The sequence below is a fragment of the Phaethon lepturus genome, unplaced genomic scaffold (assembly GCF_000687285.1).
Source record: "Phaethon lepturus isolate BGI_N335 unplaced genomic scaffold, ASM68728v1 scaffold46615, whole genome shotgun sequence".
NCBI classification, from domain to species: Eukaryota; Metazoa; Chordata; class Aves; order Phaethontiformes; family Phaethontidae; genus Phaethon; species Phaethon lepturus.
In genome coordinates this window covers 61,801-78,645 of record NW_010542502.1, presented here as the reverse complement: position 1 = coordinate 78,645, position 16,845 = coordinate 61,801, and the positions used below count along the sequence as shown (strand labels likewise).

At 40.0% G+C, this 16,845-nt stretch overlaps 1 protein-coding gene across 1 annotated transcript in view; it reads right to left on the bottom strand.

Moving 5' to 3' along the window:
- Positions 1–5,863: 5,863 nt before the first annotated feature.
- Positions 5,864–16,845, bottom strand: part of CHD7 (chromodomain helicase DNA binding protein 7) — a gene marked incomplete at its 3' end in the record, with an annotated part of 37,299 nt that continues 26,317 nt past the window's right edge. Inside the window, exon 3 of the mRNA XM_010288032.1 lies at positions 5,864–6,285. Coding sequence (XP_010286334.1) covers positions 5,864–6,285 — 422 coding nt within the window. The remainder of the gene's footprint in view (positions 6,286–16,845) is intronic.

Here is a 16,845-nt window from a genome sequence, read left to right as displayed (position 1 = left end):
ATTCCATGACCTATATATATATATATATATCCCCCGAGCTGTGCCTCGGCACACGGAGTCACTCGGTTAACAAAGACGCGGAGGACACAATTCAGACACGGTTTTGAAATCCCCCCTTGTCAGGCCAGTTAAAAACAGACACATGAAAAAGAGCCACCAACTTGGGGAGAACACAGCCCCTGCGCTGCTCCACTGGGAATTTTAAGTTCTAAATTCCGCAGAAGAATTCCTCTTTTTAAATGCACAGCTACGGTTTCTTTCAAGAAACGGAAGGAAGGCGAAGAAGCAGCCACAGAAGAGCAGCACCATCCCCTTGAGCCAGGCAAGGCTTTGCTGCCCAGCGCATCACACACCCAGGAGCTTCACCTGGCCCGAGGGAGCATCGGCTTCCTCCAGTTGTCAGCAACTGTTCCTCTCTGTCTTCCCACAGAGCCAGTGTGATTTGATCCTGACAATTAAACGTGCCCACTTTTGACTCAGCCTTTCCACTTCCCAACGGATCATACTCACGCCTTTCAGGAATGGTGTTATCCTCGATCAGAATTACCTTTCCACATGTTAAGTATAGGCAAGCTAAAAACCTGTTCTTATACACTTTGCCTTTACCATTAGGGTCTGTGTGTCAACGCTTAACTCTGGATGCACATCTGATAGTTCTTCCCAAATTTGGCAACAAGGCAGGCAAACCATAATATACACATTTAGACAATTATCATATTTGGTTTTACACATCCATGAATACAAAACTTAGACAAGTCCCACCAGAGACAAGGTAGTGTCCAGTCCCAAAATAAGAACTAGAAATCTGGGAGAAACTGAAGTAGTATTTGACACACACACAACACTAAAATATTTTCTAAATGTCAGTTAAAATTAGTCCTTCTATTCAAGTGGTACAAACGCAGACATTTCAGATTAGCTGTCTTACAATCTAACTGTCCAATACCACTTTCTGGTTTCACCCTCTTACCCCAGAGGTCTGCATGGCATACTGACCAAAGGGGATCAGTAAGCAGACAACCTGCAGAAGGTCAGACAAAACAACAATGTGAAGGAAAACAGGGTCTGAAGAGGAAAACAGTAAGTAGGACAACTGTAAAGAAAGCTTGAATTACAATTTGAGAACAAGTATCCAACCTTTGACAACATATTTTGTGTCTGTCAGTCAAGCAGCCACCTACAGAGCTAGGTCAAACACCAGGAACTTACTAGGGCCACACCATCTGACTGAAAAATACCCCAAAAATCATGGCATGCTTCGCAGGATTAAGAGGGGAAGTAATTAGCCTGTATGTTTACATTGTGCAACTACTTCATCTGATCTGAGTAACTGACAGATCTGTTTATTAGTGTTATTTATGATAGCTATCAGGATTTGGATGATGATTTTTTTCTGTAATTTAAACATTTAAAATAAGTCAGACTATCAATCCCTATTTTACCATTTGGGAACACTGTTCTGTGACAAATTCATGATTGGAACCTGGCTTAAAAAAAGTGTTACACATCCGCTGTGGAGCATCAAAATCATAAAAAAAAAAATCCCATCCTCTCAAAATCTCAGACCTGTCAGACTTTCTGTACTACCTTACCCGAGGAAAACAATTATTTTTTAAAGCTCCTAGTGTAATCAAAACCTTTTCTTTTTAAAATCAGTTTTTATAGGTCACAAAAGTACAAAAAACAATAGGACAGCAAGGTTTTTTCCAGCCTGATAACTCAGCCAAATTACTAAAAAGTACGCGTTGGTAACAGCAAAGCCTACAAGGCCTGCCTGCAGCAAAGGCAAAGGTAAATATCTGGCAGCTGGGCTGGTTCAAAAGGGAGACGGAGGACAGGTGTGAACAGGAACAGCCTCAGTGGACGCGCACATGGCAATCTCCCACGATTTCCTGTTCTCTCCCACAGGCACCCCCTTCCTGCCGCACTCAGGATGATCCCAGCTTGGGAGTGGAAACTACCACCACCGCCTCAGGACCTTTCTTCCTGTCCTCCATCTCCCCAGGGTGCTGCGTCCTGCTGGCCGCACAGCAGCCTCTTCCCGCTTCCGCAGCCAGGAGCCATCCCCTTTCCGATGCAACACACAGCGAGTCTGCGTGCCAAAAAAGTCCTTTCTCCACTTCCCTCTAAAAAGAGGTAATTACGCTTGTGCTTAGCACTCCCCTCGAGCAGCAACGCACTTGCCCTGCCCTGCATCCCAGGCTGCTGCCGTAGGGAAGGACAAAGAGTTTCCCCTGCCACAGGGAGGGGAAGGAAGCAGATAAGAGCAGCTTTGCAAAGCACAGCAGCCTGGTTCGAGATGGGAGGAGGGACTGGCTCCTGCGAAGAGCTGCTATTTGGCCCTCGCCAATAGTTACTGCGTCTCCCACCGTAATTGGTGGCCACTCTAGGTTTCGTAGGAAGCAGTGGGAGAGGTATCAGCTGTGCTGCAGCATGATCTTCTCAAACAGGTGGTCCTCATCTCCTCCAGGGACAGGCACAGGAGGAAGAGACATCTGAGCCATGACTTTGCAATTCAGAAGGACTACTTGCCTTTCCCCATCCATCTACTTTTGGAAAAATCTGCCTGCTTTGCATGTGCCTGAAGCTGGCTCCATAACGTTACAAGCTTACATAGTACTCAGCACAAGAACATGAAAACCGTTCATTTGTGATCCTAGGTATACCTCTGTTTTGCTTTCAAACCTGACTAGTTTGGTACACAATAGATTTGTTTTGCAATTTTTTTTTCCAACCACCATTGTATTTGTCTTTCTGTATCGGTAGGATTGGGCTAATATCCATGACAAGTGTAATAGTACAATATTAATGTGAGATCTTTCTTTCAAAATCGCCAAGTATGCAGTACCACATACTAGCAGCCCATTGCGGTGTTTTCTTTCTTTTTAAGATGCCATGGGACACACAATTCAAACGAGCATGAAATTAATCAGCTTCGTCCATGCTCTAATCTGACTGTGGTCCCTCACATGAAGGTGCATTTCAGTGAGGCAGGCTGCTCATTTTGTCACAACTCACATCAAAGACAGAAGACATGTGAAGGATAAAGTTCCTGTTTGTGTTTTTTTTTTTCCTGCTGTTATTTGTTTAATAAAAGAATTATACTGTTAAGTCAAAATTGGAACTGAAACAGGGTTAAATTATGAGCTAGATTAAACTACAAAATAGTTAAGATACTTAAATACCAGATTTTTTAATCTACATGTATACTCTAATAACGCCTGTGTCAAAGTTAACTATCAAGGATTCGTTATGCTCTATCCAAAAAACTGTTGCTCTTCAGTAAACACATTTCCTACATCTGACTTGATTTGCCTGAATTTTACACGAGTGCAAAACTCTTCCATTAAAACTGATCAGTTTATTCAGGAATTAAAACCCATTAGTTTTGCACAGCATTTAGAAATCTAAAAATCATACTACTCCTTTCAATGCTTAGAAGCAAAACACCAAACAATATAAGCACTAGTGGTAAACACATGCCAGACACTAACTTTATCAAAATATGTACTTTTAACATAATCATCCATAACATATTAATTTGCATTAATCTCGCTCATCTCAGCTACCGTATTACTTCCTTTCTGGAGTTAGTGCTGCTGAAATACTGTGGCTCAGACGATTAAACATTTGGACAGTTGATTTATTAAAAAATTTGATTCAATGATCTGTCACTGGACAGGTTCCCCAGCCTGTGATATTGCCGAACTGAGCAAATTTCTTTCACAGATTTAAAATTCTTTGGCAGCACAGCATCCCAACACAGTCTCAGGGTTCTTCAAAGAAGTTTCATACTAAAGGTGACAAGACCACGAAATGAGAACAACCTTGTTCTCAAGAGAGCATCTGTTAACAGGGCGACAAGTCCGTTATGGGAAAAGTACTCCACACCCCTGAGTAAGCACAAGGAACAGCAAACGCTCTTAATGCTGCTTGAAACACGTTTCTCACAGGTGAAACAACAGGGCTTAGTAACTAGAATACTGTAAGTCATCTAGCCACCCAGGGCTGAGAGTCGCTGCATAGGAAAGAAGATAAAGACTCTCCTACAAATACAGCTAAGAAAGCAGTCATTTGTTCCTTCAAAGGAAACACTGCTCCTTTAATCTGCATGGCATGTCCCAAGATTTAGAGAAGACGTGCAAAGAGATATTAGGATTGAGCGGACAGGACAGACCAGCTCTGAGGTCTGATGTCCAGCACATCCACAGAAACCCATGCATGTTTCTGAGGCAGACTCCTTCTAACTAATTGCTTATTAAACAAAGCTTCATTGTAGTCAAGAATTTGTAACACCACACTAATTGAGAAGTCCTGCACTAAAAGCTTTTTCACTTCTTGGTGCAAGAATTGCTGGGAGTTGTTCAATACCATGCCATATGGCCTGGTCAGCCTTTAAACCTAAGAGTATAGGAAAACAGAACAAAAATGTTACTCTAGCTGATACAGTATTTTGGTTTCAAAAACACGTACTTGGAGGTAAGTAACTTAAGAATTTTTCTAAGCTGTGAACTGTCATGTATGTAAACTCCATCCTTAGGACAGTCCGGAACATAGCTGAAGTAACTTCTGCAATAATACAGGCTAATCAACTGTAATTTATGGAGCAGTTAATACAACATTTTCGGGACAACATTTGATTTTAAAAGCCAGTGTTTATAAATTCTTGAGGAAACATCATCTCTGTAAACATAGAAACTTCTCGTTCTGGCCAAAAGGAAGAGCAACATCTTACTATCCATGTCTCATTTAGCCATATAGCTGTCTCAAACCTAACCAATAGTCAGTCTTGTAGAATATATGCAAAGCTGATTCATTAACTGCAATTTCTAAACCCTAATACAAATGGATTTTGCAAACTCATTTGGATTAACCAAGTCTGGCTGTGCTTCCATCTGGAAGTTATATTTTGTAACGCTAGCCACATCTCGAAAAACAGATTCAGATGTTTGGAACAAATTCAGAACAGTTGTAAGAAATTCTAGGTACAAATGAAAAAAAAATTGAGCTTTAATGTCTTTTTCCTCTCAGTTTTCTTTCAAGTAGGCATTTATAATCATGGTGTTTAGGGACTTGTGGGGCAAGGAAAGAATCTGTGTTATTATCTATGACGTATTTACTCATGTGTAACAGCAGTTTGTTCTTTCTCATACTACTCTGTAGCATTTTAAGCCTACCCTGATAAAAGGACAAGACGCTGAGTGAAAACAGTTAAGAAACAAGGTTGAAGCATCTGGTATATCCACAAAGATTTTCTGCTAGGAAAACTGTCTTTACATGAAACAGCAAAATGAATATAATCCCTACAGTGAGGATACATCAATATCCATATAAAAATGCCTTTTTAACAGCAGAGCTTATAGCTCATGGGTTGTGTCAGTATAAAATACTGTCTGCAAGGGTTGTACAACTTGTAACAACACTAAATACCTAACTTACTACTTTATTCAGAGAAAAACATCAAACTATTTACTCTAAGCCTTCATCTCTGGATTTGGTCAGACCTACACTAATGTTGAAGCAATTTAATTTCTTAATACACAAACCACACAAAAGGATAGAACAGCATTAGAAGAATAAGAGTTAGTTCTGAAATCTAACACATCCAGAAAGTTTCATGCCTTGAAAAGAAAATTTAACCTTCTGCCTTTCCAGCTTGCTTAAAATAACTGTGAAGCCATAAACAGGAAAGCCAAACAAGAGAAAGGTGCCCAAGTTCCTCAACAACATGATGTTGTAGACAGTAGAAGGCAAACGACAAAACAAGATTTCCTCTCCACCCACACCGTTTAGCACAGGTGCTCTAGAAATCCCACAAACACATTGTTTTTCTCTGATCACATACAGAAATTTCCTGACTTACCTAGCCTTTTTGCTGGTCTTGGGTTTTGGCGTGGTATTTTTTGCTTTCTTTTCCTTTGGCTCTTTAGGGGTCTTAGGGACTTTGGGGGTCTTGGGTTCCTTCTTCTCCTTGGGTTCTTTAGGATCCTTCGGTTCTTTTTTTGCCTTGGGCTTTTTCTTTTTCTTCTTTTCTTCTTGGGAGCAATCCACTGAGTTCCTGCTTAGATTCTGGCTGTCAAGTCCCCCAGGAAAGTCTTCCTTACCAAAACCTTTACTGGGACCTTCTGCAGCAATGTGATTGTTTTTCTTTTTCTTTTTCTTTTGCTGTGGCTGCGGCTCAACTGATGGCAGATAATCATCGCTTTTCACTAGCTGGGTATTCGGTCCACTAACCTGAGTCATATCCGGCACTGGTTTCTCTAAAAAGGGTTCCGATGGAGAATGCTGAGAGAGACAAACAGAAATAAAATTGTAGATTTGCAGCTTTGATTTCTAAAACTTTGCTTTTTTGGAACAAGAGGTTACAGAGGGAGAAAATACTAAGCAGGAGATTAACTTAGCAGCGTATCTGAAATATTGTACAGTAAATCAGTAAAAACCAAAGCTTTCTGCAGTTAAAACAGTAGCAAAATGACCAGAAATTTTTGATATAGCAAGGGTAAAATTATTCTAAAGCTTGTACATAAAGGGGAAGTATAGAAAATATTTAGAGTTTTAATCATTTAGATGCAAAAGAAAAGCAATTGTTATTTCAGGTATTTCAAAACAGTTGTTAGTAGAATAACTTGTTACAAAAGATTCAGTTGCACTGTAATTTTGTCCTCTGGGGAAGAAAATGTTGAAGTTTCTTTCTAGACATGTGGAAGGAGAATCAAGTATATTCACAGGCTGTATTTATATAAAATTAATCAGGGCAATTTACATTGGTTCAGCTGTGACAGCAGGTATTTTGATCAGCACATGAAGGATTAAGCCACTTTAAAATGTAATATACTGTTACATTTGTAATGTCAAAGATACGCAGCTCCCTACTTGTAATTGAAACAGATTTGCTCCCGCTACAGATTGGACAGAGAAATACCTTAAGTGTTTGTGAACCTGCAAAAGCATCCTATTTCAAAGTCTGTATAGCAGATCAGGTTTACATCAGACTTAAAGTACAGGAAAACATATGTATAATTACACAAATATCAAGTGCCTGGACTGAGCATATTGGATATGTTTGCAATGCTTTTCCTCTGAATGGTTCTGTTCTACACAAAGATCCAAGAGTTTGCAATGAAAATAAGGTCTAAGCTCTACCATGACTTTGCAGCATATCAAAGCTCTAACCTGCTTCTCCTCACTGCCTGCCCGTGGTTCTAAATGTAGGATGACGGTGCTTTTCAAAAAGAAAAGTAATAGCATGACACCTTACTGATGCCTTTCTTGCAACTCCATATACGGTCAGGCCATTTTCCCACCCTTTCTCTCTGTTTAACCTCCTTTTCTCTCTCTAAAAATTAAGTCGGCATGATTGTAGGTGGAAGAGTTCCCCATTAGCCGTGGTCATGAAGTCTAGCCATTTGAGATGTTTAATCCATTGAATTGGGGAGAAAAAAGGTTTATAGCAAATCAGAATTTTATTTCCAGGAATAGCATTGCCTGTGTAACTGTTTGTAATGTTATTCGCATTTCCTCTTCTCTGCTTTTTATTCAAACTGCACTTACTTCGGAGTGGCAAGCGTGCAAACGAATAACTACAAACCCAGCCCCTGAGCATAAAGAGAACTGATGGGCATACACAGGCATACACTTTAGCCACCTGGATCTAAAAAAACAATCGCACTTAAGATTTGGGAAATACAATTCTTAATATCATTACATGAGAAAGTGAATACACGTGTATTTTTAAAAACCTATTAATATAGTTTTCTGAGTGTAAACAAACTGAACCAGTGCAGTCCTAACTACTGTCAGTATTTCTTCACAGTAGCAAAAAAACGCTGTGCCCTGAATAGACTCACATACTCAGAAGCTACCCAAGCAGCAGAAGCAGCAAGGCTGTCAAGAAGCGAAGACAACTTTTTATTGCTGTTTGCGAGAGGTTTGAACGGTACAAGCTAGATGCTACAGTTCTTTATGGAAGAGACTCCATGACAATAGGGAAGGCCTGAGTGATGGACTGAAGATCTGGGTCTACTTGGTGACTTGTGCATGTTTCGGTCCTCTACTAAGATACTTTTTAGTGCAACAGGGCCTTAGTTGCAGTGGAAACTCAGCTCTAATGCAAACCTCATGCACCGACTGCATTAGCACCACATCAATCAGCCCCACCTCAAGGCAATCTCATGTTAGGCATCCTGAAGTCTGAACCAACACCTCTTCTAGAAATCTGTGGTCACCGTAACACTTACCTATCTTCATGTTGCAAAGTTCACAAAGACTGCATATCTGTATAGTAAACGCTGATCCCAGGAAGTCAGTGGTGCCAATGAGTTCTGCAGGCCAATTATGCATTACATAAAATAGAGTTATTTTAAAATATCTTCCCAACTGGTTTTTAATTTGGTTGACTGAATTGACTGTCTCCTCAGATTTGTTCTGTGACACAGAATGAAACTGTCTTCTCTGTATTTCACACTGTTATGTACTTGCACTGTCTAACACTTATTTTTAGGTAGGAAAAGATAAGAGTATTACACAAATCACCTCTAAGTGCTCCTTATCCACAGGTTTTCAGAGTAGTACTTTTAAGCTACATTTCCCAAGGTAGTCAATATATTTCGGTACTATCTACCATTTCATATCTCATGCATGCTACTTTTTTCAGAGACCTGGAGTGCAAATTTCATCAGTGTCTTCACTGAGCCATCCACCACAACACTCAGTCCTCTTTTTAAATAGAATCACAGAATTGTAGAATAGTTTGGGTTGGAAGGGACCTTTTAAGGTCACCTAGTCCAACCCCCCTGCAATGAGCAGGGCCATCTTCAACTAGACCAGAATGCTCAGAGCCCCGTCCAACCTGACCTTGAATGTTGCCAGGGATGGGGCATCTACCACCTCTTCGGACAACCTGTGCCAGTGTTTCACCACCCTCGTTGTCAAAAATTTCTCCCTTATTTCTAGTTGGAATCTGCCCTCTTCTAGTTTAAAACCATTACCCCTTGTCCTATCGCAACAGGCCCTGATGAAAAGTCTGTCACCATCTTTCTTAGAAGCCCCCTTTAAGTACTGGGAAGGCTGCAAGAAGGTCTCTCCAGAGCCTTCTCCTCTCCAGGCTGAACAACCCCAAGTCTCAGCCTGTCCTCATACGAAAGGTGTTCCAGGATCCCTCTGACCATTTTTGTGGCCCTCCTCTGGACCCACTCCAACAGGGCCATGTCTTTCCTGTGCTGAGGGCTCCAGAGCTGGACGCAGGACTCCAGGTGAGGTCTCACCAGAGCGGAGTAGAGGGGCAGAATCGCCTCCCTCGACCTGCTGGCCACGCTGCTTTGCATGCAGCCCAGGATACGGTTGACCTTCTGGGCTGTGAGTGCAAAATACTGTTCACTTGCTGTGTCTAACGTAAGAATAACCTTTCCATCACTTGTAAAATTTGTATTGAGCGAGTACCTTGTGTTTGGCACTACAGTATTTGTTTGCCATATTAAGAGAGACTTTTACAGCTCTCTAAAAGCTCATATATAAAGTTACAACTTTCTAGAACAAATCAAAATTGGTAATCTATTTTTCTTCCTCTTAAGCATGTGAAACAGCCTAGCCAAAAAATATTAAAAAACACAAGAAATCCAGTAATGCCATTTAAATTTAATTCTATAAAATTTTCAAGGTTGCACCTTCATTAGTGACATGACCATGTCACTGAAATCAATATGAACTTTTATACATTCTTAAGTATTCTCATTACCTTTTTAATCTAAGTCAAAAAATTAATCCTTGTCTCCTAAGACTTGTGGGTTGGGTGTTTTTTTTTTGTTTGCTTGTTTGTTTCAGAAGTCTGAACAACTACTTTCAGCACAGTCATAAGCAAATCTGAACATAAGGCAGACAGCTTTCCAAGTCTCCAGAACAGCAATGTCAGCCCTTCATGATTTGACATTTGTAGCTTTAATGTAAGGTCTGGCCAGAAGGTAAAGCAATGAGAATGGCAGTGATTGTTGTTGCACTGTAGTACTTGGTAACTCACTCTGGAAGATGTCATCCTATGAAAATTCAGATTCTTACTACCTCAGAAAGCTTCTCCACAAGAGTCATTCTCAGGCTCTAAAACAACTTAGACTATACATTAGTCTTAAACATGGTGCATGAAACAAATATTTAAGAAAAAACAGAAGCAAAAAGCACTGCCTTTTATTTACAGTACGAAGTTAATGTGCATTACCAAGCATGCAAATTAAAATACTATAGTTTTGTTTCATACCATTCACAACCTCCAAACCATTAAGCTACAAAAAGTCAACTCTGCCCTAATTAGGCTTTGGTTATATTTCCTATTACCTGAAAATACATTATTTTTGCCACGTGCCACTCCCTTTGCAGTTTGGCACATTTTGTAATTCACTCATATGTGATCTTTTAAATTGAGGCACTCTTTCTTTCTTTTTCTAAGAAGTCTGTGCCTACATTTTTGCAATATGCTAAAACGGTTTATCCCTAACTGACAACCCCACATTGCTCCCTAGTGTGAAGCTGTGTAGGAGCAGCACAAATCTAGTGAGGAGATCAGAAGCAGCTTGAAATATGTATTTTCTTACACCAAACCAGTTGTCTGTTCTTTCTTAAGAAGGGAGAAAAGGAAGAAGAGCAAGCTTTCACTAGTAAATATTAGATTAAGACTACCATGAGGAATTATTTCAAATAGTTCTACTTCTTTAAATCTACAAAGGATTAACTCTAGTTACAGGGTCACAATTTCTAATGAAAGAACCCCATTTTCCATTTGCAAAATTAAAAAAATATGTATATTACAAGTTCTTACCAAAAGATTGAAAAATTTATCTGCATACTTCACAGAAATCACTACTCCTGCTGCTTTTAGTAATAACAAAGCCATAATTTACTATGCTGGTACAGAATTTAATCTTCCACAGGAAAGAAATCAGTGAAGATTAAACACAAATAGGTATTCATCCTACTTAATATTGCAGCAGAATGATTTTTGGTATTATTTGAAATAAGGTGAAAAAGGTGCTCAAAAATATTGGTGTGTTTACTAGACCCACATCTCTCTAAATCTTTTAGAGAAAAGCTGTTTTTGTAAACATTTAACAAAGAACAGATGGCCTGTTTTAATCATGCGAAAAAACCTGGAGCTCACATTAATACTCCTACCACCAAGTACTAGTCACCTCCCTAACCAGCAGCATGGCACAGTCTTCAGTAATACCATTTAATTTTACAATGGACATTTTCTCATCCATTCCCACTGCTTGACAGTTAATCAATGCTATTAACATGCAATATCACAATGCAGGACACTCCTGAAGATCGCAGCTTATTTGAGCAAAACAAGAGATTCTTCAGGAACTCTGAGGAGTTAGAATAATTTGCAGCTCAACAGGTTACCCAGGACAGTAACATGCTCTTGACAACAATATCTCAGCAAATTTTAAATTAAAATGTTACTGGAGAAATTGTTTCTGGAGTGCAAAAATCTCACTTTTCTGAAATTCAAACTTATTTTTAAGCTTCCAAACATGTATCACCAAGATTTGAAAAATGAAAAATGAAGCTGCCTGCATTTCACAGCTGCTTACACATTTAGAGCTAAGCTCACTCTCTGCAGCCCAGAGCACAGATAGATGTCTCAAACCAGGCCTGTTACGTAAAGTAGCAAGATGGACAGGATGTAGCATTAATCCAGTGAGGGTTTAGTGGCAGGGAGGGAGGTTAAGGAGGAGAATCTTTCTGTTGCTTGAACAAGGATTGAACCACAATCAACTGTACTTAAGCACTGAAAGTAGCTGAGTGTCAGTTCCCGAGCAGAGCAGCAAGTTGAGCCAATATTGAGCTTAAAGAAGTATGAAGCAAGAGCAGCAAAGTATGCACTATGACTCAGCTAACGTTGTGAAATTTAAACATCAGCACCAAACAAAAAAAAAAAAAGCTCCTTTTTACCCGGACTACTTTCATTTCCTTCACGAGTATTTCCAGACTCCCTGGTCTTCTCCATACTTTGAAAAAGATCTCCTGTAACCACACTTTATTTAAATTTTCTTGAACTTTGGTTTATTAACTAAGTTGTGTAACAGTAGACAAAAGTGCTCAGTCAGTTCCCACTGGCTCCAAAATACAAACCTCTCCAATATGATATCTATACAATGGGTAACTTACTGCTAGGTAGATCATTAGTGAATATTCTCATTTTCAGCAATTGCAGTTCTGTTAAATTATCATTGTCACTTTGGAAAAGTTAAAACAGCAACTTGCAGCCAAAGAAAGTTCTTTTAGAACAAGACGACAGACTGTAGCATCGCTTTTGGAAGCGGCTCTACTTAGTGCCAGAGATGACTCGTTTTGAATTTGTAGCCTTCCTAATAGCATAGTCCCCAAGGAGTTAAAAGCCATCCAACGTAGAAATTGCTCCATGATTCCTCCTTTCAAAGGTTAATGAAAGGATTCATTATCCCTCTGGATTATGTCGAACAAGCTACTCATCTTGACCATCCTCCAAACAAATCACCTGGAAAGTTTCCGCATCATGTCTCTGCAGTTCTCAACTTGTCTCTTTCAACATTAGGCCTGCCTTGGTGCTCCCTCAATCTGAAGCACGCTTCAGCTTTTCTAGAGCAACGTAAATACTTTTCAGACATTGTCCATCTCCAAAGCTCACAAATCAGTAAAAACTCCAGAGTAAATAGGACCCAACACCACCTCTGAAAACACAACCAATGCCAGTACCTACATTCAATAATGGTACAGCTGTATGTTTTTTCTCCTATAGCAGCTGAAGTCCAGAAATATCCTCAAGTCACACCCACAATTCTTTCCAAAATCTGTTTTACCAGTTTCTCCTCCATTATTGTGAATGACGATCCCTTCCCTTTTTTGTGAAACGACTGCCTTGAATTGAAGATGTACATGTCTTTTTGCTTTACTACAAGAAAATACTTGGTATCACCTTAAAATATTTTGGGCAATATGATGCTGTTCAGAAACAACTGGTATCTCATTACTTCAGAAACCCCTCTTACAAAATTGTAGTTCTAAAGTGACAACTTGCATTTATAAACTGGCAAGCGTTGTCACTGATCTTTTCTGCAATAAAGGGAAAGGCATCACACCAGATGAGAATGAAAGAAGTCTATTCTGCAAAGAGACTCCACAGGAATCTTGTAGCTTACTAAATCTCTCGCCATTCTTCTACAAAATGCAGCTGAAAATGTATGGAAAACAAAAGTTCTATTAACACCTTCTTAGCAAGATATAACTTGACAATTAAAAATCACTTTGCATGAAAAAAGTTCATGTTTTAGTGAAGTGCTGCTGCAATACCATTTTATTTCTTAAGCAAGTCTTAGTGCTCTGTTACTACTATTGGAGATGATTTTTGAAAAACAGGTGCAACTACTAATAAGTTAAAACTTGCTGATCCAAAGTTTTCAGAAAACCTCTGAATCAAAACAGCTAGAATTATGATGCCAGCAGCATCCTAACAGTGGAGTAGAAGTGATTAAAACCAATCTTAATGCCCTCAGCTACTACTGCAAAGGTACACTCATTGGTCATTTGGTGGATCTGAAAATATCACCCTATTACTTTATGTTGAAGAATAAAAACATGCTATACAAAATACAAAGTTCTTTAATTGAGTCTGAGCACAGCTATAGAATTAGAATTGTTTATTTTCTGGTCATGTACTCTGTGGAGTAGCACAGATTACAAAAGATGAGTGATACTAATGTGGCCATCCAAGAAGCAAACATTCCATTATATTTTACAGTAATCGTATGTAGCAACACCGTTTCTTGCTCACATAAAGTAGGAGATATTACTAAACCTATGGAATATCAGCCAGTGCAGTGAGCACTGATGGTTTGTTCATAGCTCAAGAACAACTAACTTGTGCCGTAAGAGAGCTCTTAGGATGCTGTTCATCAATCAGAATCAGCATCAATGTTGATCAGACAATTCCAGAGAACTGCTGCTCCTTCGATGATGAAGCACATATGCTCCAGATTAGCTTTCCATGTAAGAAACTGCAATAGGTACCACACAGATTGTATGCAACCGCTGATATGATGGTCCACAAGACAAACATTTTATTAATACTTTTTTGGTCCAGATTACTTCATAATATATACTGGCTTAGACATCAGTGTAAGATTGCTCCTAATGCAAGCAGGGCAGATCCTAATATTTCACACCAGTAGCTAGCATAAGCCTGATTCCACTCTCCATCACTAGCATGTAAACCGGTCAAAGACTCACGATTTGGTAAGTTTTTACTAACTCTAGCTGTAGAGACACATAGAAAGGGTGGGACAATTAGGTACCGAATTCTACTCACAAAAGCTGTATTGCTCATATGTTGACAGCTTGTGCTCTACCTCAAGCTTGCATTCCCTGCACAGCCACTGTTGAAGGAAACCTCACTTCTGTGTACGCTCCATTATCAAACAGTAGACGTGCCAGAAACATGACAACATGAGTTTTACCACAGAAGTTTTGCAGAGTTTACATTATGCAGGGTATACCACAGATGGGAAAATGACAGGCAGACCACCAAGGGTCCTACTGTAAAATGGCCCATAAGTATCTTTTTCTTAACACCTTACTTCTTGAGTAGGACCTGTATTTAAAAATGTGGGTATTTTCTTTGCGAAGTTGTGTCTGTGAAGTTACACCCAAACACAACTATCAAGATACCTAGTGCTTACTAGAGAATTCCTTGTATCAGAGAATATCCAGTAGGTTTACCACCAGTCTTTTCCAACCCCTCTAAAATGAGGTGGTGGCTGCACATCTCCAGGCAGACAGGGAAGTCATGCAGCAAAGAACATGTCAGGATGAAATTGTTTACAGAGGACCTAGTAGAATACTTCAACTTCTCCAGAAAGGGGGAATAGGGGAGAAAACATTTTCACATATTCAACCAAAAATGTAAAATTGAAACTGGTATTATTAAACACATAAGCGTTACAGAGTAACCTAACATTTTAGCCTATCTACAGGCTGAGTTGCTGCCCTTGGGCTTGCCGCCTCATTCCCCACAGCCCTTCAGCTCCACTATGAAAGTGAAGCAGTGTCTGAAATAGTAAAATGCGAACATCCTCCCTCTCCCAGGCACGTTTCACAGCCCCACTTTGAAATCCGAGGTCCTGAGGGAAGAGGGGAAGCGTACTGCCCTGCACACGCAGCCTCCTCCCTCCCCCAGCAGAATTCCCTCCACTCATTACTGAACGTCAAATACGCAGAGGTCCATCCTCTGTGAAGGGTAACCCGTTCCTACATCACGCTCTATTGCCATCACCACAAGTTATGACGCTTCAGTATCAACTATGATTTCCACTTAACACCCTGTCCCTTACCCAGAAAAAGAAAACACAACAAAACAAGTCCTGACTGACTTCGTGTATTAAATGCTCACAGCCTGCCCATAGTAATTAAGGCAATAAATGTCCCCTAAAATTTTGTTTTTCTACAGAAGACTTAAAGTCACTGAGAGAACCATTTTGAGAGAGATGTTAATTAGCTCACATCTACTTTATCAATGTTTCTCTACCGCTATCAAATCTAAATCACAGTAACACAGAGCAAATGGCATCAGGTTTATGACTAAGGGGAAGATCAAAGACCACCATACCACGGTACAAACGCTGATTTTTCTGACTGCAGACAACAAAAAAAGTTCTGCCTGTGCTTTCACTGCAAACAGCAGTAACAGCAAAAGCATTACAGGTCACAACAGTAAAAGCGTTTCTATTCTGGTATTTTTTTCCCCCTACCCCCTCTAGCCCCCAAAACAATTACAGGAAAACTTACTTAACAGTCTATATATGTAAATGTATAAAGTGCAAGCTAATAAGACATACACATACCTTGTAAGTTTATGTAAGATATACACTATATACACTATTAAAAAAAACATTAAAGTTGTGTATGTAAATTCAGAAGGGATACCTCTTTTTTGATTTGCAAAATCTCTAATGAAGTATGCCTTATCTGAATTCAGATAAAGTACACTTTATCTTCTTGTACTTTGCATCGAGTAAAGTGCACTTTAATCTAAGGAAGGGAGAACAATAGAGAGAATAGCAGCATTTTTTTTTCTCCACTAGATGAAGCCGAAGACTAGCAGGCTACAAAATTTTTACTCCTTCTGCCTGCTCTGCAGTGCCTAAGGATCAAGTAAATACATGCTTCAGAAATACCACCTGCTTGACAGACATCCCGTGGGCCCTTGTTCGTTGCTTGTAAGGACAGTATGAGATGCTTTACAACTTCAACAATGAACCGAAAGGACTAAACTGCAATAAATACTGTAAGGAAGTACACTAGGAGCAGAGATGAGCACAGATGGAAGCAGCACAGATCTAAGCACATACTTCCCCCAGTCTATTTACTTAGCATCACTGCGTGCATACTTTTGGAGTTGGGTGTTTTGGGTTTTTTTTGCATCGTGCCCATGCCTGAAGTCCTCAAACTCAGCTTTACACACTTCATGTCCACAACTATGCACCATCATGTCCTTTCTTCTGGGCTTGGAGATCTTCCAGTCTCTCCATAGCAGCCTCAGGAAGTCTTAGAAAGATACCAGTGACAGCCAGTTCTTCTGGCCTTCTCATGGTAAGCCACGCTCTACTTTGCCATGCACACCTGCCCCACGGGAGCCTCTTGCCTTTCTTCTGAGCGCTCTCTAATGCAAGCGTCTTCAATGGGTCTAGCCCACCTCTGGGGAAAGCCGGCTCTGGGGAGACAGGCTGGGGACCCTGAGCTGCCCACCAAGCCCTCTCTTGTAGAAATGAATGAGGGCAGCAACTGAAAGGCTTTGCTTCATACACTCATAAAACGGTAAGA